At 40.2% G+C, this 24,083-nt stretch overlaps 1 protein-coding gene across 2 annotated transcripts in view; it reads left to right on the forward strand.

Moving 5' to 3' along the window:
* Positions 1-24,083, forward strand: part of OCA2 (OCA2 melanosomal transmembrane protein) — a 414,138-nt gene that overhangs the window by 127,509 nt on the left and 262,546 nt on the right. For both annotated transcript variants that reach the window (XM_063953301.1, XM_063953302.1), the window contains one exon: positions 9,456-9,512. In XM_063953301.1, the coding sequence (XP_063809371.1) occupies positions 9,456-9,512 (57 nt within the window). The remainder of the gene's footprint in view (positions 1-9,455; positions 9,513-24,083) is intronic.

A 24,083-nucleotide genomic window follows, 5' to 3' on the forward strand; every position in this document is an offset into this window, starting at 1 on the left:
GCAAAAGAAGAACCCATCGCCACACCTTTCTGCTGGTTGTAAAAACTTCCCTTATTCCAGAAGTAGTTCCTGTTCAAAATGTATTCTATACATATCATGATGAAGTTTATTTGCGAACTGGAAATAGTTGTACTGTATGAGAGGAAAAATCTTGTTGCATCGCATCCGCGATCATGCGCAATACAGGTATATAATGATTTAACATCGCTAGTACAGAGGATGTAACTGTCTTGCCAGGGTATTGTCTCTAGGATTTTTAAAATGTTCATGGTGTCCTTTAAATAGCTTTTTTGAGATTGGATTATATTTTGAAGAAAGAAGTTTATATATTGTGATAGATGAGATGATAGGGAATTTATTAAAGACACTATTGGTCGCCCGAGTGTGTCGACAGGGTCCTTATGTAATTTTGGTAAGTGATAAAAGGTAGATATTTTTGAATGATTGATATGCAAAAAATTATATTCCTTTTCCGTTAGGATACCTAGCTGTAAGCCTTCTTGTAATAATTCTTCCAGTTCCCTTTGGTATGATTCTGTCGGATCTCGCTGTAAGAGTTTGTATGTTTCTGTATCCTGAAGTAGTTTTTCTGTCTCTTCCTCATATTTTTCTTTATCCATAAGGACCAAACCTACTCCTTTGTCTGCTGGTTTCAATATTAGCGAATCGTTATTTTTCAACTCATTCAATGCCTGCTGTTCAACTTTAGTCAAATTGTATTTCTTTTTTTCTTTACCAGAGTGTGTTCGGATATCCTTTTCGACTAATTTTTGATAGGTTTCAATATGTGGTCCTTTAAAGTGTGCTGGACAGAGTTTTGATGTTGGTTTAAATGTGCTATGTGTATATTCATCACTTATATTAATCTGTGTTTGTGAATAATTTTTTGTAGAAATTTTTTTTGATACACATAAGTTTATTAGAAAATTATGTATCTATATATTAATCAAATTAATTTGCATTTGAATGAGGGCAATTTTTTAAGCCCTTGGCTAATAGGGACAGTTGGTATGGTGTTAATGTTTTTTTTTTTTTTTTTTTTTTTGCTGAGGTTAAAGATTCCTTCTTCTGGTATAATAGGTTTTGTGTCTCCGTTTCCCATCTTCTTCCTCCCTCCACTGACACCTCTTCTCCAGGTGAATTTGCAAATCATTTGTTGTGATGCTTTTTTTGCTACTTGTTTCCATTCTGGTGGCTTGTCTTTTTCTATAAGGTTCCCTAAAAAATCTTGATCCACCTCATCTTCTTCCTTGTCTTCTTCAATGTATGCCCGTTTGGTCAGTTTCTGGTTATATCCTGTGTTGTTTATTTTGATGTTTTGCATCAGGTTCTTCTTTTGCGCCTAGCTATGCAAATTTATTTGTGGCTAGGTGGGAAGAGGAACACATTTGGCAAAACAACCCATTTTTTGAGCACCTTATCTGGAAAAGGTATGTAGATGATTTCATTTTTATTTGGAATGGACCAGAAACAGTATTGCAATAATTCCTATTGTACATAGAAGATAACACCTTCGGCTTGGAATTCACATCAGTTTGGAGTAAGAGCATGATGACATATCTGGATTTGGAGATATTTATTGAAAACAACGAAATACTGTACATACATACTGTACATACACACACTCACATAAAACCAGTGAGTGGGAACAGCATACTACCAAATAATAGCAATCATTACAACAAATGGGTTAAAAATATACCAGGAAGCTAGTTTAGGAGATTAAAAAGGAATAACACACAAGGCTATAATTCTGAACATCTACAAAAGGAAATGTAAAAAATTGCATTATTTGATAGAAAAGACCTTATCCAATAAAAACAAAAGGAAAAAAAAGAAAACTTTGACATAGCCTTCATTACGCAATTTAATAGCCAGCACCTTTTGAAACAATACTCAAGAAACATTGGAATATTTTGTATTTAGATAAAACTCTTCAACCATTTCTTAGTAAAAATCCTCAAATAATTTATAAAAGGGCAAAGAGTTTGAGACAAAACCTGGTGACAAGTTTCATTAAACCAAGAAATGGACAAAATAAAGAACCAAATGGAAGCTACCATTGCCTTAAATGCGTAGCTTGCAGAACAACAAAAGAAAACTCCACGTGCCCAATAAAAGAATTCCAATCGAATGTGACTAAAAAGAAATCTAAAATTAAGCAACAAATAGCTTGCCACACTGAAGGTGTTATTTATTTACTTGAATGCCCATGCGGCCGTCAGTACATCGGGCAGACGACAAAGCAATTAAAAATAAGGATTTCAGAACATATCCTTAACATAAAAAAATTACTTGAAACGCATAGTGTATCTAAACATTATGCGGAACATCATAAGGATCAGACTAGCCTGAAATTCATTGGAATCCAGAAAGTGAAAAAAAACTGTAGAGGAGGAGATATATCCATCGAATTAAGAAAGTCTGAAACAAGATGGATCTATTATATGAATACGTTAAGCCCTATGGGATTAAATGCAGATGCTGAATTAAATGCTTTTTTATAAACAAAATATTTTGTTGTATACATAATTTCTAACATTAACACATAGACATGACATTTTAATTTGATAAGAATACGCAACACCTATTAGATATGGACCCTGCCTGAACGGGCAGGAACATAAGGCATCCGCCTTTTTAAAATGACCATTTCCATTTTTTAATAGCTTTTTTGTAATAAAAGAGGACTTTGAGCCATTCTGAAGCTATCCTTGATAAAGGGCATGCTGCCTGAAACGCGTTCGTTAGCGCTTTCAATAACGGAGCCACAGACACAGGACACAATGCAATGAACAACCGCTGCCGGGTGCCACCAGATACAGGAGCGCAAAGGGAACCAGCCGGAGACCGCTACAAGACACACGGCAGTGATCAGCCACTGCTGGGTGCCACCAGACACATCAGCGCAAAGGGAATGATCCGGAGACTACACGCAGGTACCAGAATATGGAAAGAATAGCAGCTATGAGTATCCGCATCTGCCCCCACTGACTCACTAATGATTTAGTACCTGTCGTGCTCCCACTTATATATCACCAATGGCAATTATACTTGGAACCCGTTTTTAATGCTGTGAACTCCACTATATCCATAAAAGGGCTGTAAACATACAAATTAACCCTTTTTATTCCACACAGGTGTTACGTTCACATATTTAGTTGTTTGTTCAAGCGCACTAATTGTTTATTTTTTCAGAGGTAATTATATTGACTGGGAGGCACATCCTCTCTGGCTTGTTGCGTGTCTTGGCCATTTTAATAATTCAGTAAACTGGCTGTAGCTCTGGACTTACAGTACCACAACTGCCCTTAACCCTGACTGTGCTTATTCATAATCCTTTGTCTTTCACAAGTAACCAAACTCTGGCAGTAACACTCAATGCGCTTATTAATAATCCTTTGCCTTTATAAAAGTACATAGCCTCTGGATGTAACCCTCCCTGTGCTTATCTCTTATCCTCTGGCTTCCAGTTGTTCTGTACTCCTTGCATTAGTCCTGATTGTGTTTACTGATGACCCTTGGACATACCAGCATAGCAAATGTTTAGCAATAACCCTGACTGTACTTATTTATGATACTTGGACTTCAACTCTGACCACACTTACTATGTCTTAGTGACCTCCAACCAGTGGGATGCATTTAGTGAAAAACAAAATATTGCAAATTATTGATGCTGTTACACTAACACTTTGACACCATGGTCCAGCTCCTGGTGTCATCTTCTAGTTTATGAAACATTTGCAGTGCAGCTGAAAAGGTCCTGAGATGGGTTTTTTATAAGTAATTCTGATACTGTTGAATCCAATGCCACATTGTCCTCTTTGTCCAGAATGTTTGCATGCAGTTGCCTTTTACTCTGCAGCCATATGCCTTGCATCACCTCCACAAGCAGATGGAAAGCTTCAATTTAAAGGGCTGTAATCTGCTGTCACAATCCAGGCACTTATAAGAAGGTTCTTGCCTAGAATGGATGCTCGGCACCTTTTTGGGGGTGGTTTAGCCTGAAGAAATGCAGTCTGCTCCAATTATCCACACTGTAATAGTTTTCACAGCTAGCTTATGTTCACTGTGATCATAAAGTGACCTTGTGTTCCAACATGAGTGCACACCATATTACGCCAAAATAGGAAATTGGTTCCTATGTAAAAACCTGTTCAATGTTCTTGAACCAAGCAATCAGTCTATATCCTTGTTCATTCCGACAATAACATTTTCCGGATTCCTTCAGATCAGAAACAGTATCCACCCGGTTCTCAATCCACCTTTTATTAATTAAAAAGCAGCGCTACTGCTGGTTAAAACTAATTTTTGACACCTTTAAACAATGATATGGGTCCTTTCAGCGCTATTTCCGGTTAAAATGGAAAGGACCCTATTAGAAAGAACACCCTCTTACAAATGAATCGATGACATGCGGTGGGACGCCACTTCCGGCGGATCCGGAAGTGACGTGGCCGGACATTGATGTGGCCACTTCAGTTGGTAGAGAGGGTGGGATGTCGCTTCCGGTAGATCCGGAAGTGACGTACCCAAAAAACACTGTGGCTACATCTATCTAGTCCTAATGGACACGTTATGTCCGGCGGAACCGGAAATTACGCCATGCGTTCCAGCAATGGAACGCACGGCGTGCATACTATTTCAGTGATAAATCATGGAATTTAAAGCACAAATCATGTTTCAAAAGGAATGTAATAGTGGCACACCTCCAACTAATAGGAAGGGGGTGTGTTTTAATGGGTTTACTATAAATATCTGGCCGTTCAGATGGGATCAGTACTAAATGCCGCCGGTCGGAATCCCGGCGGTCGAAATACCGACGCCGGAATCCCGACCACACAATCCCAACAGGGGTGGTGAGCAGAACGCAGCCCCTTGCGGGCTCGCTTCGCTCGCCACGCTGCGGGCACGGTGCCTCGCTACGCTCGGCACACTATTATATTCTCCCTCTATGGGTGTCGTGGACACCCACGGAGGGAGAATATGTCTGGATTGTGGCGGTCGGGATTCCGGCGTCGGTATTTCGACTGCCGGGATTCCGGCCGGCGGCATCTTGACCGCATCCCGTTCAGATCTGTTGCTACACCTTGAAAAAGACCTGATGAGAGGTTGAAATGCATTGGTGTTGATTTGCTGCTGCTGTGGCCGGTGACCAGAACGAGGTACAGCTTAGTAGAGGGAGCTTTAAACTAAAACCCCTATACACTCTGATATGTGCCTTCCATAGAAGGTCTTATCTGGTACGCATACCCTTTGGCACTTTGTTATAGCTTTTAATTAGTAAAATATACTGGTATAGACTATGGTTTTTCCACTCTTTATGTTTTACATACATTTACCTGAAAGAGGTGGAGAACAATGGAGGTGGATTGAGAACCGCGTGGATACTGTTTCTGATCTGAAGGAATCCGGAGAAAGTTATTGTCGGAATGAACAAGGATATAGACTACTGATTGCTTGGTTCAAGAACATTGAACAGGTTTTTACATAGGAACTAATTTCCTATTTTGACCATTTGACTTTATTGTTTGGACATATATGATCTAGACTTACAATACCCTTATAAAAGTGCGCAGGACTCTATTTTTTGTTTCATGTTCATTTAATTGTGGTCGGGTGAGATCCGCGTTTGATTCCTGCAGCCGTTTTGCTAACAAGGCGCGCAAATTTGTTTACATTTTTTTCCTACACCATATTACGCGATGTCCCAAAAATTCAGACCCCCACATTCATTACCCAGTGTATCAGCTAACAACCCCAGGGACTAACCCTTGTCCCTGTTTGCACTACTGTCGGTTTGTTGCCAAGGCCCATCAGAACCTTCAGGAATAAAGAATTACTACAGTACCTACACAACACTGTACACTCAGCTGAGACAGGAAAGAGGACATTAGGGGCTGCCTGACCCCTAAATCCACACATGGTTGTTATGGAGTTGATGAAGAAATTAGTGTTTGTTGCAGAAATAATCATAGAAGGTGGGGGTTAGTCATGGTTGTAGTGAGGATATTAATAAATATGTATGCAATAAGGGAAAAGACAGATATGTGCTGCAGTAGTTTTTACACATTTTATTATGTAAATGTGTATGAATGAGTAGTAGTCAGAGCACCCAAGAAAGAATGCAAGTGTTTGTTTAAGGGGCCTGTAAGATCTTGTAAAAATTAGATATCTAATCTAAAAGTGTCTTATTTTATATGTCAAATTCATCATTTGAGAAATTGGGAGAAATGCATAAATATTGAAATTTGTGTGCTGATTATAAAATACTTCTAAATATTTGAACTATTGTTAGAGTATCAGAAGAACACTAACATAAGTTATTTTATGGATAAGGGCATTTTTTTAAAACTTTCAACTCATAGGACGTACAGATGTAGCCACCTAAATTTTTAAAGCTATAGCAAAATGTTTTGGTTCGATTTTTATTGTAAACTAGCTGAATACCCGTGCAATGGTACGGGATGAGGATGGTAAATTAGAATTATAGTTGTCTGTTAATTGACCTTGGTTGAAGATCTAGCATATAGGCATATCTTGCTTCTCTGATCCACTTTGTGTAGTGTTCGGACTCCTATTTGGTCCCCCAATGGACCCTGCTCTTCCCACTATACAACTCTGTATGTGGCTTTCTGCTGCCTCCATTCCCCTCCTCACATCATGTCAGTGCCACTGTGAAATTATCAATTTATTTACAGTTTTTTATACAGTGTAGCACATTATGCATCTCCTTATATACTCTGTGCTGCTGCTGGACCCTGCTACTTCCACTGTATAACTGTGTGTGTGGGTTCATGCTACTTTCATTCCACTCCTCACGTCATGTCACTACTACTGTCACATGCAGCCCTGTTCTGCCTGACCTACTATGCATCTCCTAATATACGGTGTGCTGCTGGGGACCCTGTTCCTCCCACTGTATAACTTTGTGTGTGGCTTCTTGCTACCTCCATTTTCCTCCACACATGTCACTACCACTTTCACATGCAGCCCTGTCATCACTGACATATCATGCATGTCCTGATATAGTCTGTACTGCTGGCCCTCCTCTAGGGGTGTGTTACCCCCACAGTGTTTGTTCCCAGATTGTAAGTCATAGGTGTACCAAGTGTGGTGTAAATTGCTCCAGGCATTCCAAAGTTATGCGGTCTGCTTAAATACTCTGTGCTGCTGCCTCACCCCCTAGGTGTGCTAGGGTGTCTTACCACTACAGTGTTTGTTCCCAGATTGTAAATCATATGTGTACCAAGTTTGGTGTAAATTGCTGCAGGCATTCCGTAGTTATGCTGGAACACAGACAGACAGACAGACAGACAGACACACACACACACACACACACACACACACACACACACACACACACATTTTTGGTGATTTCCGTGGGTGGACAGTGACATTTTATAAAACCGGCTTTTGCACCTGGGACCTAATGAGAAGCTACCTGCCAAGTTTCAAGATTGTAGGCCTTGTGGTTGAAGAGTTTTCATGATGAGTCAATCAGTGAGTCAATCTAATTTTTTGCCTTTTACTGTGTGTGTATGTATGTATGTATGTGTGTGTGTGTGTATATATATATATATATATATATATATATATATATATATATATATATATATATATAATTTTAATTTGTATGCCCTAAAAACATTAAAAAAAATTATTAAATCTTCTCACAGTAAATATTATTTCAGTCAGTCTCCGGAAGCCTAATAATGCATATTCTTTTTGAACAGCAAAACATCTTTTTAGTTAGCAAAGGAAATCAATGTTTGTAATTATAAACTGGAAAAAAAAAATCTCTCTCATTTTCTGCTTTAGAGACTAAGGGAAAAAATAATAGTGCCCCAGACCTGGTTTGGCACACGCTATACACTTCTTCTGTACATTATTTATGCCTTTTATATTATTCTGAACGGGAAAAATTGCACATGAAGTTTCAGTGCTAATGCAAAAATAGTTTTATGGTTTATATAAAAAAATGTTTAATAGTATTTAATAATTTACTATGTTCTTATGTATTATTTGAAAAAAAAATGCACTTGTACCCACTATTCCATAAATGCAGCATGTAGCTTGTGAAATATGTTTCTTTATGATTAAGTCTAATAACACAACTGTGCCAGATGGACGTGTCATGGTCAGTTGAAAGTTAGGTGTAGAGTAATTGTCTTTTAATTGAAGTTTATTGCTAATCTAACTGAATTACTGTCTGGATTTTATCTGAATATTACATACTCAACAACAAAAGAAACATTTCAATGGCATGCCGAATTGCCAAATGATATTGCCCCATTAACAAAAAAATTATCTATAAATATTTAGTAAAATAAATACAATCTTCAAAATGTAACTTGTTTAAACATGTAAATTGCCCATAATTAAGATTTAGGATTACAATATTAAAAACTGTTGTTTTGAAAAACTATTAAAACACTGCTAAAGTGTGTATGATAAGTATCTGAAATATTGGTTACTGCTTATCAGAAAAGACCACTGCATGGTTACAGCCACCCAAAATTAAATTTGGGTGTAAGGTAAACCAAAATTGAGTTACAAAAATATTTTGTGCAAGGGCATGAAAAATGTCCATGCAACAGTATTTGCATGTATGGTTTTGGACAACATGATGGCAAATAAACTTGCGTCATTCATATAGCTTGTCCCAAGATATAAAAATCTAAAGTAAGCATGACACAACATATGCATTTTTAACCATTTTTGTGTTTAACAAATTGTACCATATTTCCTTGGCGTTTAATGGTTAAGAAAATCCACTTTTTGATTTAGTTATTAAGGAGTAGAAGATTTATATAAAATTTAAGAATCTTGAATTGCAAGTTACAGTATGCATCTGAAAAAGAAAAAAGGATTTGTTAGGTTTAAGTAACAATACTTAACAAATATTGTGTTCACTTTTTAGAAGCTGTTCCCTGCATAGTTACTGAATGCATAATTATTGTTCACAAAATTGTGATGTACCTTTATAGGTTCTTTTTCCCTCAGTTGTTTACATTTTTATTTTAGCACGTAACTGAACAAATAGTGCGTTTAATTCTTTGTGTATGTTTATAATGCACTATTTAGTTCATGGCACCAAATCAGTAATAATTCTTTGTTTTAATATAAAAATGTGGTTAATCTTAATTGTACTGAAATGATTGGTAGGACCATGTCAATATTATATCTGTAAATTATTTATTTAGTTGTCGAGCTATTTAAACATGATATTCTACAGCTGTGTGTTCCAATGTTCCAATTGAACTGTATGGGTATTTTAAATGTTTACTGAGACACTTTAAAATATACTAAAATTTTGTTTTTCAATTATTGATGTTAGCGGAGTGTAATCCAGTATTAATTTAAAAGGGACTTGCATGAAATTGGAGCATCTCTGTTATGATGTATTGAAACATTAAAAACATACTTTAAAAAAAAACCCTTTACTTTTTCAGATGATTTTGGTGGCAGTATTCTCAGAAACGGGATTCTTTGATTACTGTGCTGTAAAAGTAAGTCAATTACTGTATACCTTTGTTTGGAGAAGATGGTTTATTGCTAAGGTGTCTCAAATTGAGTAGTATGTACTGTACTTTGCCTTTTACATTCTTTGAACAAGATTGAAGAGTATTTTCTCTACATATGGAGTGAAACGTAGGCGGAAGTGGATGATACTTGCTACATACAATTGCTGTATTTTGACATATCTCTTATTAATCTAGCTGTAACAAGCTCTGTATACATTTGTGTTAATTGGCAAAAACATCATGTGCATTGCATAACATTAGCAGGAATCAACTTTGCTTCATGTGTACATCACACATAGGGTAACAAGTTCATTTGGGTTTAATCCACATATTCCGAAACATAATAAAGTGCATTCCACACAGGTTATTCAAGTAAAGCTACAGTAGTTAACACTGACATCAACTCAGGGACGTGCAGGGGAGGCAGTATCTCCCTTGTCATACAAATAATACAAAGATTATACTTGTCATCAGTATCTACTGTAGCCTTTACATTATTTTAATCATTTCTACTTTAGAAAAAATGGTTTTGAATGTGTTTCAGAGGCACCGCTCTCGGTGCCTCCAGCTAACAATGTGAATCAGCCTGAAGCGGAGGGCAAGGCCGAGCATTGGGCAGTAAAAGCCCTTTAAACAAATCTCTATAAGCAGTACCTACTAGAAGTGCCGCTTTGACATGCCCCTGTCACGAAGTTATATATGATTGGCCAGTGGCAGTGCCCCCACCCCCGTCATCTAAGATTTTTTTTTAATATTATTTGCATATGCGCCCCCCCCCCCCCCCCCCAAGCCCAGTCTCCCAGCAATGCACAGCAACAGGCTGTAGAGTGCAGTCCTCTGAACAAAGAGGAAAATAGGGCAGCGCAGTGACGGATTAAGGGGGAGGGAGGTGGTAAGTATCCCCTGGCCCCCCTATCTAAGTCGACAAACTGGGGGAATCATTTAATAAATTTGATAAGGTGGTATTGAAAGGTTAATTAAATATATAGGGTGGGAGTGAGAGGGGTTACAAAATATTTATTGGGTGGGAGGATCATTAAATATATAAGGAGTGGGGTTGAGGGGGTCACTAAATATATGAGGGGGAGGGTTTATATATACAAGGACTCGCCACTCATATCAAACAGTCCAGCATCCAGGGTGCCCTCCAATTCAGGGGTTATAGAAAGAGTGATATGGCGTCACACATGGTCACAGTATAAATAATGTAAGGTGGTTACATCTGTATACTTCTCAACTTTTCAATTTCATGAAAAAATTTCAGCTGACGTCATGCTCACTGCAAATGGGCGCCATTCTGACGTCAGTGGGTGTCTGGGACAGCAGTAAGTATAACTGCACATGAAGCTTGGGGAAGAGCATTTAAGTTAAGCCAAAGTTCTCTTATTTTACTCTTGATGAAAATTTTTGTTATAAAATTGAAACATTGAGAAGTTTATAGGTGTAACCGCCTTATCAATATTTATACACTGAACGTGAGTGTTGCCAGATCACACTTTGTTTCATATATATATATATATATATATATATATATACATACAGAGGGAAAACCACAGCACTCACCGCACCAGAAGCGGGGCACAGCTATGCACTTACCGCCCACAGGGAGGGGTGCAAGTAACACTGCACTCTCCACCACAGAAGCGGGGTACACAGCTGTACTTACCACTCACAGGGCGGGGTGCATGTAGCCCATGACCAATCGCTCTAATAAATACAAACAGAGAACCCAGCACTCACCAAAGTAAACTCACTTATCCTCAACAAATCAATAAATAAATGATGGGGGTTTAGTTGGTGGATTGGCCAATCCACCAACTAAACCCCCATCATTTATTTATTGATTTGTTGAGGATAAGTGAGTTTACTTTGGTGAGTGCTGGGTTCTCTGTTTGTATATATATATATATATATATATGCTGTGATTTATGGGGGAGATTGGCGGGTACTTTATTTTGACATGGGCTAAGCTCACCCATGCTGTATTGGGGACCCAAGGCTGTACTGCGAATGTATACTGTATGCATACTGCTGACAGAGTGGGATAGTAATGTGCTCTCCCTAGTATCACCCTTTCCCAGTCACCCTCTAATGTCACCCACAGCTGGCACCAACTGTCATCACACTCTCCCTCTCACCCACTGCTGTCACCCTCTCACTGTCACCCTCTTTTTGTCACCACCAGCTTCCTGGCATCACCCTCTCCCTGTCACCTACTGCTGTCACCCTCTCCTGGCATCACCCTCTCCCTGTCACCCACAGCTAGTGCCGACTGCTGGCACACACTGCTGTCACCATCTCACTGTCACCAGCTCCCTGGCATCACCCTCTCCCTGGCATAGCCCACTGCTGTCATATTCTCCCTGGCATCACCCTGGCATCACCCTCTCCCTGTCACCCACTTTATCTCCCCTGCATCACTGTCTCCCCATCACTATCTCTCTCCTGTCACCCTTTGCCTTTCCATACGGTCACGCCTCTTGTTGTGAGGCCACACCCTCACGGCAAGACCACAACCAGTTTTCTGGGAGCACGTGTGCCTTCAGGGCATGCATGGACAGTGGCGGTAGCGAGCTTCAGCTCAGAGGTGGTAGCGGGCATCGGCGGGACTCAGCGGACATTATGTCTGCAGTGCCTCACCAGCCACTGACCTCACCGCTCGCTACTGCATCAACTAGCATGCATCAAATTCACAAGGTTGAATCCCCTGCTATTATAGCCTTACTATACATCCATCTTGTGCCAGAATATTACTGAATGGGCTACCAAATGCTTAAACAATGTATACAGTATATGATAATGTTAACCAGATGAGTGTTGACTGTAGGTGTAATTTTACTAGCATACCTGTAAAATGAATCATGCAATTATTTAAAATGGATGTTATAATAAGCACTCATTTGACTTATTAACCTTAAGTTATGTCAATGATTTTGGTTATTTAAAGTGAAATTTGTGGAATACTTGTTTCCTAACAGTATACTGAAGGGGATTAATGTGTAAACATTAAAGCTGCTTTTGTTTTAAACCACAGTTTCTATATTTTTGTATTTTAATTTTATTTTCTATTTATGTTCAGGTAATTAGTTGTCAGCACACTAAGCAATAATTCCAATTTTGCTCCCCTTTTCATCATTGGCTTTTAAAATGACAATTACTGTATGTGCTGCCAGCAGGATGAGATTGGTTTTGAGAATCCAATTTAATAGATGCAGCTTTATCTATTTTATTAATTTGTGATATTGAATGCACCTGTTGATTTTGAAAGTGTAGAAAGAAAGAGATGAAGATTAATTTGTAAGTGGACTTGAGCATGAATACTACTTGTGTAAAGTTTATTTATGAACTCAACAGATTTTATTTATATAATTTCTAAGCTGGGTACATACTTGTTCAGTTCTCCAGAGATTCAACACCCGACGACCGGTTTTCCCGATATTGGACAAGTGTGTCAACCGACCCACACACCCAATCCTGGTAACCTATCTGGTTTTCTGGGTTTTAAGTATGCTTACAAATTAAGAGACCTATTTGCCGACCAGGCGACCAGTGTTGTAGTGTGTAGGCTGCAGAGACCGGAACTAGCAAATAATTTCCAGTCTTGGAACCACCTTGGAACCAGTCTCCTGCATTTTTGGACCAGGGCTGGCTCGAAGAGGCCGTAGCTGGTTATACCTTTGGAGCGGAGGGGGGGGGGGGCACTTTTTTTTTAAGGGGGGGAGGGGAACATTAAAATCCTGTCCCCATCGCTAATGATGTTCATCCTCAATCCTCCCTTTACCATTATAATTTATTAAATTCCTTGGTGGTCTGCTGAAACATTGGACAAATGTGTAGAGAGAATTGGATCTAGAATCTGTGGGCAGGTCTGCAGTAGGATTGTATAAAGAGTCTAATCTGCCATGGACTGGACAAGTGTGTACCCAGCTTTAGTGTTAGTTTTCCTGGCTCAGTTTGTACTTTCTTTTTTTCCGTAGCAAATTAAAACAAATATTTATTTTATAAAGTATTATGTAGAGGAAAAGTTTAAAAAAATAAGAAAAATACCTTTTCTGAGGTGGTTGCTATATTTATTTTAATTGTGTAGCACTAGACATCTACTAAAAAATAATATTGCTTAGCTCTTTACACGATGTAAAGTAGCTGTAGTATAGAGCTAAAGAGCAAAAGTACGATCTCCTTATTTGCTGTTTTTCAACCTTAAAAGTACTTTTTGCCCATCTAAATCTAGGCCTTATGGCGGTAGTAAACCTGAATCGGGGTAGCAAATTTTAGGGATAGGATTTTTCTCTGTCCTATGTAGTAGACAAAGAAAAGGTTCTTTTATGTGCTTGGCTGCTTATGAAATTTTAATAGATCGAGTCTAAGATATATATATATATATATATATAATTATACATGTATTAATGAAAAATTACCTAAAGTGCGCTATTATATATATTATCAGGGTGATCCCCTTATTTGTATAGAAGGGTGATCCCTTTAGGATTATTAACCCTGTTTGTTAAAATGTCGCTCACAGTAAAAATTTTAATTTCATATCTCAATATTTATTCATGGTATGCAAAATACATAATTTATAAATTACACACAATTTTTCCACGAAATTGAATGTACAATATACAATTGAACATATGTCCAACCACTTAATTTGGGAGATATAGTTTAGTTTTCCACTTCACCCTTCTAGGTATATAAACAAGGTGAATGTCTCCTATAGTTGGTAGAGGCTGTTGTGTTGATGAACCAACGTGTTTTGTCTGCTACTTCATCTGGGGTTCCAATCAAATCCATGTCTCATTACGCTACAGTATTTCAAATACACTGCGGTAATGAGGTCCCGTAGACAAACAAATAAAAGTAGTACAGTATATACAGACTCAAATGAGCATGATAAAGCTATAGTCCATTGACGTTAGGGCTATATGACCGTCCAAGGGATCGGTATGAAATACCTCCAATCAAAATCTCGACGTTCAAAATCCCGACACCAATTGACCGATGGTCAAAATCCCGACATGGACAAAATACCGACATTTAAAATACAGACAAGGTCAAAATACCGACATGTAAAATGTCAACAGGTCAAAATACCGACATGCTTTTTTTGTTGTTTTGTGTGTGTATGTCGACATAAGTCAACATGGACACCATATAAAGTGTACCGCGTCCCCTCGCATGGCTCGCTGCGCTCACCATGCTTCGGGCACGGTGCCTTGCTGTGCTCTGCACACTATTATATTCCCCCTTCAGGTCCACTGGGATGGTAAAGTATGAACAAGTCGGTTTCAATGAAAAAAATTATGAAAAACTCATGTCGGTATTTGACCTGTCGGCATTTTACATGTAGGTATTTTGACCTTGTCGGTATTTTAAATGTCTGTATTTTGTCCATGTCGGGATTCTGACCTAGTCGGGATTTTGACCATCGGCCAATTGGTGTCGGGATTTTGAACGTCGGGATTTTGATTGGAGGTAAACTGACTGCATCCCCCGTCCAAGTCCCACAGACAAACCAACAAATAAAATTAGTAGTGTATAGAGAGGCAAATGAACATGTTACAGCCATGGTCCATTGAGATTAGGGATGTGTGAGCGTCCAAATCCCATAGCCATTATGGCATAATCAAAACCAATGGAAAGGGTCACTGCTTACATTTACACATGAGCTTGTGTATCTTTCATGAGGCGTCATGTCCGAGTGGTAAAGTGTGTTGCTCCCCATGCTCAGAGTCCCGGGTTCGATTCCCAAAGTGTGAATGCCTTTTTTTTTTACTGACACTTTATTAAAAAAAATGTTTGTATTGTAATATACCTTCACATTCAATAGAAATATGTACTATCCTACCCAATACGATGGGAGCTCCTCCAAGATCAGTAAAGCGGTCCAACGCCACTGGTCGACTTTGTCGTCGGATGAGGATCTACCATTTAGACAGGTTAAGGCACCAATGATGGCGTATAGGAAAGGAGCTAATTTGAAACCGCTATTGATGCATACGACTCTGTTCTCCAGTGAACCTACAGCTAAAATTACCTCCAATGTATTGATGCAGGCCAAACCAGGCTGTTTCTCTTGCGGTAGCTGCACTACATGTCAATCCATGTTGACTGGGGCTACCTTCAATCATCTGCACACTGGAAGGACAATTAAAATTAAATATCATTTGCACTGCCGACTTGACTTTGTGATTTATATCCTCAAGTACCTGTGTGGACTATGCTATGTGGGATTAACCACACGGACATTCCGGGACCGTATGGCCAATCATAGGTCCTCCATTCACACAGCACTACTGACTGGACAAACTGATAAACTAGTGGCCCGACACTTCCTACACGCTAGACACCAGGTGGCTAGCCTGAAGTGTAGGCTCATTGATTGGATACCACCTAGACTAATGGGGGGGGGTGGAGGGTGATAGGACCCTAGCCCTAAAACGACGTGAAAGCTACTGGATCCAAACATTGGATACAGTGACCCCGAGAGGCCTCAATGAGGGTAATCCTCTCAATATATTCCTGTAATCTGTTATAATTGTGGTATCGGTAGTGTCTGTCAAGATACACTGGGGCTATATCTGTACATCAATACATGCTATTATCTGTTGTCATATTCTTGCGTTGTGTTGAACCGTTTTTGGTATACGATATTTGTATGTGTATGGTTATGGGTAATCTGGATTGAACCCCTACCGGATGCCTAACATAATATACTTATGACATGTTTTTTGGTATGCTGAATTGAGTATGTGTTCACCCTTTCTGTGAACTTACCGGCCTCTGGTTCACTTCACATCTATTCTTTATGATATAGTTACATTTTTATATATAAACATGTTTTATATGTATTGATTAATCCTGATGTTGCCTATCATACATTGATGCACCTTTATGTCATAGGTGTAGCTTAAAAGCAGACACCGGACATGAGGGGACCGCAGGTATTCCTTTGTTGAATTTGGTTGCCATGGTTATCGATACCATATGATTGTGTCCCTTTGTTGCTTATTTGAATAGATGCTCTCTCTCCCCTATATTAATTCACATTATGCATATTTAAGTACTGGCTTTGTTTGTTTGACCATTTTTGAGCTGTGGTTTAGTGTGAGATATGCTGGAGCGCAGCGCCTGCCCACCCTTGGGCAGTGCTATGCGCTCCAGCGGCACTTCCATGATGGTGGAACGCACTCCGGCGTCACTTCCGGTATGTGACCCGCACGCCCGGTGTAGCGGCTGCGGCACGGTCTGTGGGCACTACTGTGTACCCTTGTCTCCACAGAGTCTATATCGCCTTTGGTATTAACCACTGGCGGCTGGGCTATTTGTTTCTAAGCAGTAAAAAATGTATCTTGTATGTCTTTTCCGCGATTCGGGTCACTTCCGGTTGGCGCGGTATTTAAATGCACTCAGTTGTCAGGAGGGTTATGCAGCCACATGCAAGATGCCTCCTGCTCTGAGTAAGTAGTTTCCTGCATTTTCATTTTTCCTTAAATGTACAGTTAAGTCTGCATTATATTGATGGATGATTCTGTCCTCCCCCTTAGCAGCAATTTGAGCCTTTAACATCAGTGGCTGCATCTATACCCGATGATGTCCCTTATACAAGTACTCTTTCTCTGTTGTTTGGTGATTATCACTATATTTGGCAGCATTAATGAGTTAATAGTAGCTGTGTGTTGCTGACCACTATTTAGTTCTAATGATTATCTATGCCCTTTTTATGTGACAGCTGGATGGACATTGAGTCCCCGCCATCTGCATATTATATTGAACGATTTCTTGATATCTGTTGATGGCACATTGAGTGTTACAGGTACGGGAGAATGCGAGTTTGTCTATTATATTTTGAACACATTGGTGATCTTTCCAACATAGTACACACCTATCTTATCTGGTGGTGTTTTTCTGTGGGTGTGAAGTTTTCCAGGGACCGGTGAGGCATGTGATGGTAACTATGATCATTGTCCTTACAGATATCTTTTTATTTATTGCTGATTCAATTGAACATTTGATCCGATGTATCACCTGTCTTGAGAAAGGTCTGTAAACAGACCGAAACATTGACATTAAAAGCTACGGTGACGACTGACTGCCTCATACTGTTTGACTCGACTACAGCGAGAGTGCACCCCCACTTGGTGGATACTGTAACATATATATATATATATATATATGTGTGTGTATATATATATATATATATATATATATATATATAAAACAGAGAGAGATAGATAATGTCACACACATCCAACAAGCAGTGGCACTCAGAAACTGTAAAAGTTGAAAAATGCAACAAAGTGCGTTTAATCCATCACATGACTTAACCAACATTTCAGGGGAGTGGCGCTCTTTTGTCAAGGTGATACAAAGGTGCGCCACTGCCCCGAAATGTTGGTTTGAGTTATGTGATGGATTAAATGCACTTTATTGCATTTATCAACTTTTGCCATCTTTGAGTGCCACCACTTGTTGGACGTGTGCTGTATAATACTATCCTGAGGGGATTGGAGCCAATTATGACTGCATTAGGGTGAGTGCCAATCCAATTGCTGTTTGGACTGCACAGTATGTAGCAGTATGCTCAAAGGGGAAAAAATTTGCCCACCCACACATCAGCAAAAGATTTCCATCAGGCATCATGTCACGTGTACAACTGATTTTGTGATCTATAGTTTGATGTGCCCATGTGGACTCTATTATGTGGTGAAGACCACCACCACATTCAGAGAGAGGGTGGCAAAACATGGACTTTCCATTAGACAGACTACTTTTAATCAACACAGTGATAAAACGGTGGCTCTGCATTTTTTGTTGAATGGACACCAACTTGCCTTACTCAAATGCATGATTATTGATCATGTGCCCAAGCTAGCTAGGGGAGGTGACCGTGGAAGGAGGTTACTTCAAATGGAGTCCTTGTGGATTCATAAACTAGACATCAAGCCCGCGAAGGGTTTGAATGAGAGCATTAATTTACAGTGCTTTCTGTAATATGGTGTGATGTGTGGACAGTACATTACTGATTTGCACATGAATTGTTTGTATAGATGTTTGTGTTTTTTGTTCAATGTATAAGTGTTTATTTGTCACGTTTGTGATCATATAATGCCCTAGAGGATACAGATTGGGGTTTGTTATTTGATTATATGTGATTGATATTTGTTTTTTAATGTCAAATGTCAACTTTGCATGTGGCACTTTGATAGGAATCCTAGGCTGGGGTTTCATCTGGGGAAAGACATGACCAAGGTTTAACACAGTGATCATTTATTAAGGCATGGTATAATATCTGTAAAGACATGTTGGTCTTCTATATAGAGTATATAATGTCATTTGGTTGTGTGCTGCGGCTGCACTGATCATGGCCTTTAGTGCTCCACTGGGGGTGTAAGTTCCGCTGCTGTGCTATGCTGTCTAATTTCCATACTTTAGTTTTTAACCGTATTCATCAGTGTATACAAGTATAAATGGAGGTGTAGTACGCTGTACTAGCCATAGCGCTATGTTGATGCCTGGGCTGCGTTGTGCGGGCAGAAGTCTGACACACGCGCCCATTGGTATCCATGGTAACGGCCTCAGCATTGTATTTCATCAGGCTATAAGCTTGGCCCGTCAACGGAAGTGACGTGGCATGTGGTGGAACGCATAACTTGTAAGTCCTGGGTATCGTGGAACGCATTACAGTTCCTGTATAGATGAAGCCTATACAAGTCTGAGGAAGTATTGTGAGAATGCGGCACTTGCGCAGTGCAGTGGAACGCACAATATGGGAGGCTAGATGGTGGGTCAAACTCAGCTGTAAGTACAAGTTTAATTTGGTTGTATGCATATATTGTGTGTCTTTGGGAGTCTATCCTCAGATTGCTCTACACTATGGAAGGTGGAAGTGACGTGATACAGGGGTCTTGAACGGTCATTTAATGACTGAGGTTGACGGACCAGACTGATAAGTTATAATTACCTTCTTAAAGTATCTACATTGGATGAAGGTGCGAGTGTGCTATAGGGGATGTATATGAAGTTGTTCATAATTTTTTTTTTTTTTATAATTATTTTTTTATTATGCTGGGTGACAATAAATTCAAAAGGAGTTTTGTATTACGACAGAGTGCCCTTTTCTACATCTGTTTATCTTACCTGGACTTTGATGGGACAGACTAAAGGGATTATATATATATATATATATATATATATATATATATTCCAAAGTAGCTGGATTACCAAGTTAAGCGACAGCAGTGGGTGGCACTTAAACTTCCAACATGGCACATCTAGAAAACAAAATGGCACTGCAGTGGCAGACAGGATGGCAGTTTAATAAACTATACAAATGTTTGTCAAAAAAGCTCCAAACAGCACATAATGCAAAGAAAAGAGGTGCAAGATGGAATTGTCCTTGGGCCCTCCCAGTCACTAGGAATAGTAATTAAAACTGCGGTTTAATTTAATCAAAAGTGTCGCACAAATGAGTCAGAAATATGTAGAAGTATTTTTTTTATGTCACACACCAGCGGTGCCACACCGGTGCCCATTGAGCCGATATGACCCTGCTAATAACCAAAACGCTTACTCAATAAAAAAAAAATGACATCACCGACTGCACCACATTGAGACCCGAGAGTACCACCTTGTCATTGCTGTCTTCTTACTTCGTTATAGAAAGCATGCGGGCATGCTGGATTTGCAAGGGTTAGCGTAACTGCACCAAGCTACAACAGTGTGAAAAACCACTTACTGTAGCCCATCTAGTCAGCACCTTTTTTACCCATATTGTTATATTTTTACCTGAAAACCTATTTAATACTTATTTCTTTGTAAGGATATCTGTATGTCTAGCCCATGCATGTTTTTTAATTGTTTCTTAACCTATACCACCTCTGATGGGAGGCTATTCCACTTGTCCACTGCCCTTTCTGTGTAGTATTTTTCCCTCAAATTTCTCCTGAACCTAAAGTATCTCTCTCCCAGTTTTAATGCATGTCCTCATGTTCTATTACTCTTCCTTTGAAGAATGTCTCCCTTCTGTACTTTTCATAAAACCCTTGATATATTTGAAAGTTTGTCATGTCCCCCCTTTACCTTCGCTGCTCAAAACTATACAAGTTAAGATCTTTTAGTCTTTCCATGTAAGTTTTTTGTAATAAAGGCCATGTACTATTTTGGTTGTCCTTCTTTGTACTGTCTCTAATGTATTAATATTCTTCTGAAGATATGGCCTCCAGAACTGAACACCGTATTCTAATGGGACCTTACCAATGACTTATACAGTGGCTGTCACAACTGAGGGCTGGTGCTGACTATGGAAAGCCTCCATTGTAGGGGCTCAGGAGTACTTAAACCTGGGAGGTTAGATAGGACTCCTGGACATGCGTGTGGACCTGTAGTACCAGTGCCCGAAGGCGTGACCACGACAACTGAAGATATGTTCAACGGGTTTTATTAAGAACACAGGTCAACAGGTGTATTGGCAGTTTGCAGTATGGTATTCAACAGATAACAAGTCACAGTTCCTAGAAGTGCATTCGGAAGTCTCTAGGTGTGGTACAATCAGGAGACCGTCTTAAAGGACCTGGTGGTGGTATGTCCTTTACCAACACCTATGCGCTTAGAAGCGGATTGGAAACAGGAACTGGCCAGCTGAGGTAATGCAGAAGCTGGTGACTGTGTTGTAAACTGCCATGTTTTACCAGATGGGACTGGTCCAACTGAATAGCCGTAGTGGAAGTTCTGGAGTGCACTAATGTAGCTAGGGAGTGAAGAAATAACACAGGTTATGCTTGGGATCGCAGATTACTGGAGAACGATGGCAGGGCATCGATGTAGAACAGAGACAGGGCACCGCTGGAAGCTGAAATGCTGGAAGCCGGTGTTTAGTAATCTGCCAGACGCAGGGTGCAATGATGTGACACTGCAGAGTCAGGCTGCACCATGAGGAGTAGGACTGGTGCGAGTCTCTAGTGGAGTATTGAAGACAGGAACAACCACAATGAGGAGAGACTAGTATCACTGGGATGACAACTGAAGCACTGACAATCCTCCATCTCTGAAACAGAATATTTATACCTGCTGGGATGCAGGCATTGGCTAATCAATTAAGCAGAGTTCTGTAGTGCAGTGGATTGGAGGAAACACTAGCATGTGACCAGAACCAACATGGCTACGCCCATGTAATCACTTGGAGGGAAAATCAGCTTGAGGAAAACCATGTGGAAAACAACAGCAATGGCGGCGGAGGCCGCGGCAGGCAGGAAACACCACACTATCCATTTGCACAGACAGACCACAGGGACCGTGGCAGAGACCGCAGTGGGCAGAAGATGTCATACCCAGCTCTCTGCACACTGAAGGCACAGGACCGGCGGCAACGGAGATCGCGGCGGGCAGGAGATGCCACACCTGTTCACCCGTGCAGCAAGGCAACAGGGACAGTGACAGAGACCGCAGTGAGCATGAGACGTCACACCCAGCTCTCTGCACACTGAAAGCACAGGCATGGCTGCGGCGGTTGCGGCGGGATGAGAACGCCATTCTGGGACCTGACAAGTATACTGAGAAGGGCACTGTAACAGCGCTGTGGGCCCACAGTGAAGTGATGCAGAATATATACATCAGCAACACAGCTGGGACCCGACCCTGGAACGCAGAGCCAACCTCAGAAGATACTTGGCTGGTAAGGAATGACGACCAGTTACCCGAACCGTAACAGCGGCATTATTACAACTCTTTCTGCAGCTGCTGATCCTCTCCCTATGCAACCAAGCATCTATCTTGCCTTGCTTTTACTTTGTCACATTGTTTACCTGCCTTTTAAGTCACATCAAATAGTGTCTCCTAGATCCCTTTCCTCCTCAGTAGTTTCCAGTATAGTGCCATTAATACTATATTTAGCATTTCGATTTTTGAGATCCAAGTGTATGATTTTGCTTTTTTTTTTTTTGCATTAAACTGTAATTGCCAATCTCTTCACCATTCCCTTATAGGCCCTCATTCTGAGTTGATCGCTCGCTGTCATTTTTTGCAGTGCAGCGATCAAGTGAAAAATCGGCAAATCTGCGCATGGCAAATCTGCGCATGTGCATGCGCTAAGTACTTTCACACAAAACTTTGTAGTTTTACCCAAGCTCGAGCGACGTTTTTCAGTCGCTCGTGTGATCGTAGTATGATTGAAAGGAAGTGGGTGTTTCTGGGCAGCAACTCTGCGTTTTCAGGGAGTGTGCTAAAAAACGCAGGCGTGCCAGGCAAAAACGCAGGAGTGGCTGGAGAAACGGGGGAGTGGCTGGCCGAACGCAGGGCGTGTTTGTGACGTCAAACCAGGAACTAAACAGACTGCATTCAACGCAAGATAGGAGTAGGTCTGGAGCTACTCAGAAACGGCATGACATTTTTCACGTGCAATTCTGCTAATCTTTCGTTCGCACTTCTGCTAAGCTAAGATACACTCCCAGAGGGCGGCGGCCTAGCGTGTGCACTGCTGCTAAAAGCAGCTAGCGAGCGAACAACTTGGAATGAGGGCCCTAGTCTACTACCGAGATCATCAATCATTTGTTTTACCCATCCTTGCGTGTCTGCCCCATTGCATACCTTTTGTGTCATCTGCAAAATTTTTTACTTTCACTTCAGTACCATTTGCAATGTCACCAATAAAGATATTAAAAAGCACTGGTCCAAGTTCAGAACCCTGGGATACTCCACTGGTAACATTTCTCTCCTGTGAATGCACTGCATTTACTACAACTCTGTTTTCTATCCTGCAACCAAGATCTTATACATTCAGCCATTTTAGTATCCAATCCCATGCTTTCATGTTTACTAGTCTGTGATGTGGGACGTGTCAAAAGCCTTACTAAAGTCCAGATAAGATATCAGCATCCCCCTCACCCTTTGTCTATTAATTTAGTCACCAAGTCAAGTCTAGAAGATTTGTTTGACTTGATACCCCCTTTCTGTAAATCCATGCTGTTTTGGGATCCTGTAAAATGCTGGATTTGAGATAATCTTTCTTTTAAGTTTCCATCAAATTCCCTACAACTGATGTAAGGTTCACTGGACGGTAATTGCTTGCCTCTTCCTTGCTTGCGCTTTTGTGCAGTGGGACAACGTTTACTTTTTTCCAGTCCTCTGGAACTACTCCTGTAGCTAGTGACTGGCTGAATAATTCTGTTATTGGTGATTCCAGCACCCCTTTAAGCTCTTTTAGTATCCTTGGATGTATCCCATCTGGCTTTATTGATTTATCCATTTTCAGTTTTGAGGGTTTCGGTTAGGACCTTTTCCTCTGTAAATGTACAGTACTTGTTTCTACTGTACTTCATTTTTCTGAATATACATGCAACTCAACTGTTGCCCTGTTCTTCTCTCTTTCAGTAGTGAATACTTAGCAAAAATAATTAAGATCTGCTACAGATCAACAAGATGTCTTCAGTCTCATTATTCCAGCTTTTTCTCGCTTATATACCTAAAAAATTTTGGCCCCTTTGCCCACTGACTGGGCCATTTTATCCTCAGCCCGTGCAGTTGCATATTTGATTACCTTTTAGTATCCTTCTGTCTAGA

Source organism: Pseudophryne corroboree, chromosome 2, assembly GCF_028390025.1.
Source record: "Pseudophryne corroboree isolate aPseCor3 chromosome 2, aPseCor3.hap2, whole genome shotgun sequence".
Lineage (NCBI taxonomy): Eukaryota > Metazoa > Chordata > Amphibia > Anura > Myobatrachidae > Pseudophryne > Pseudophryne corroboree.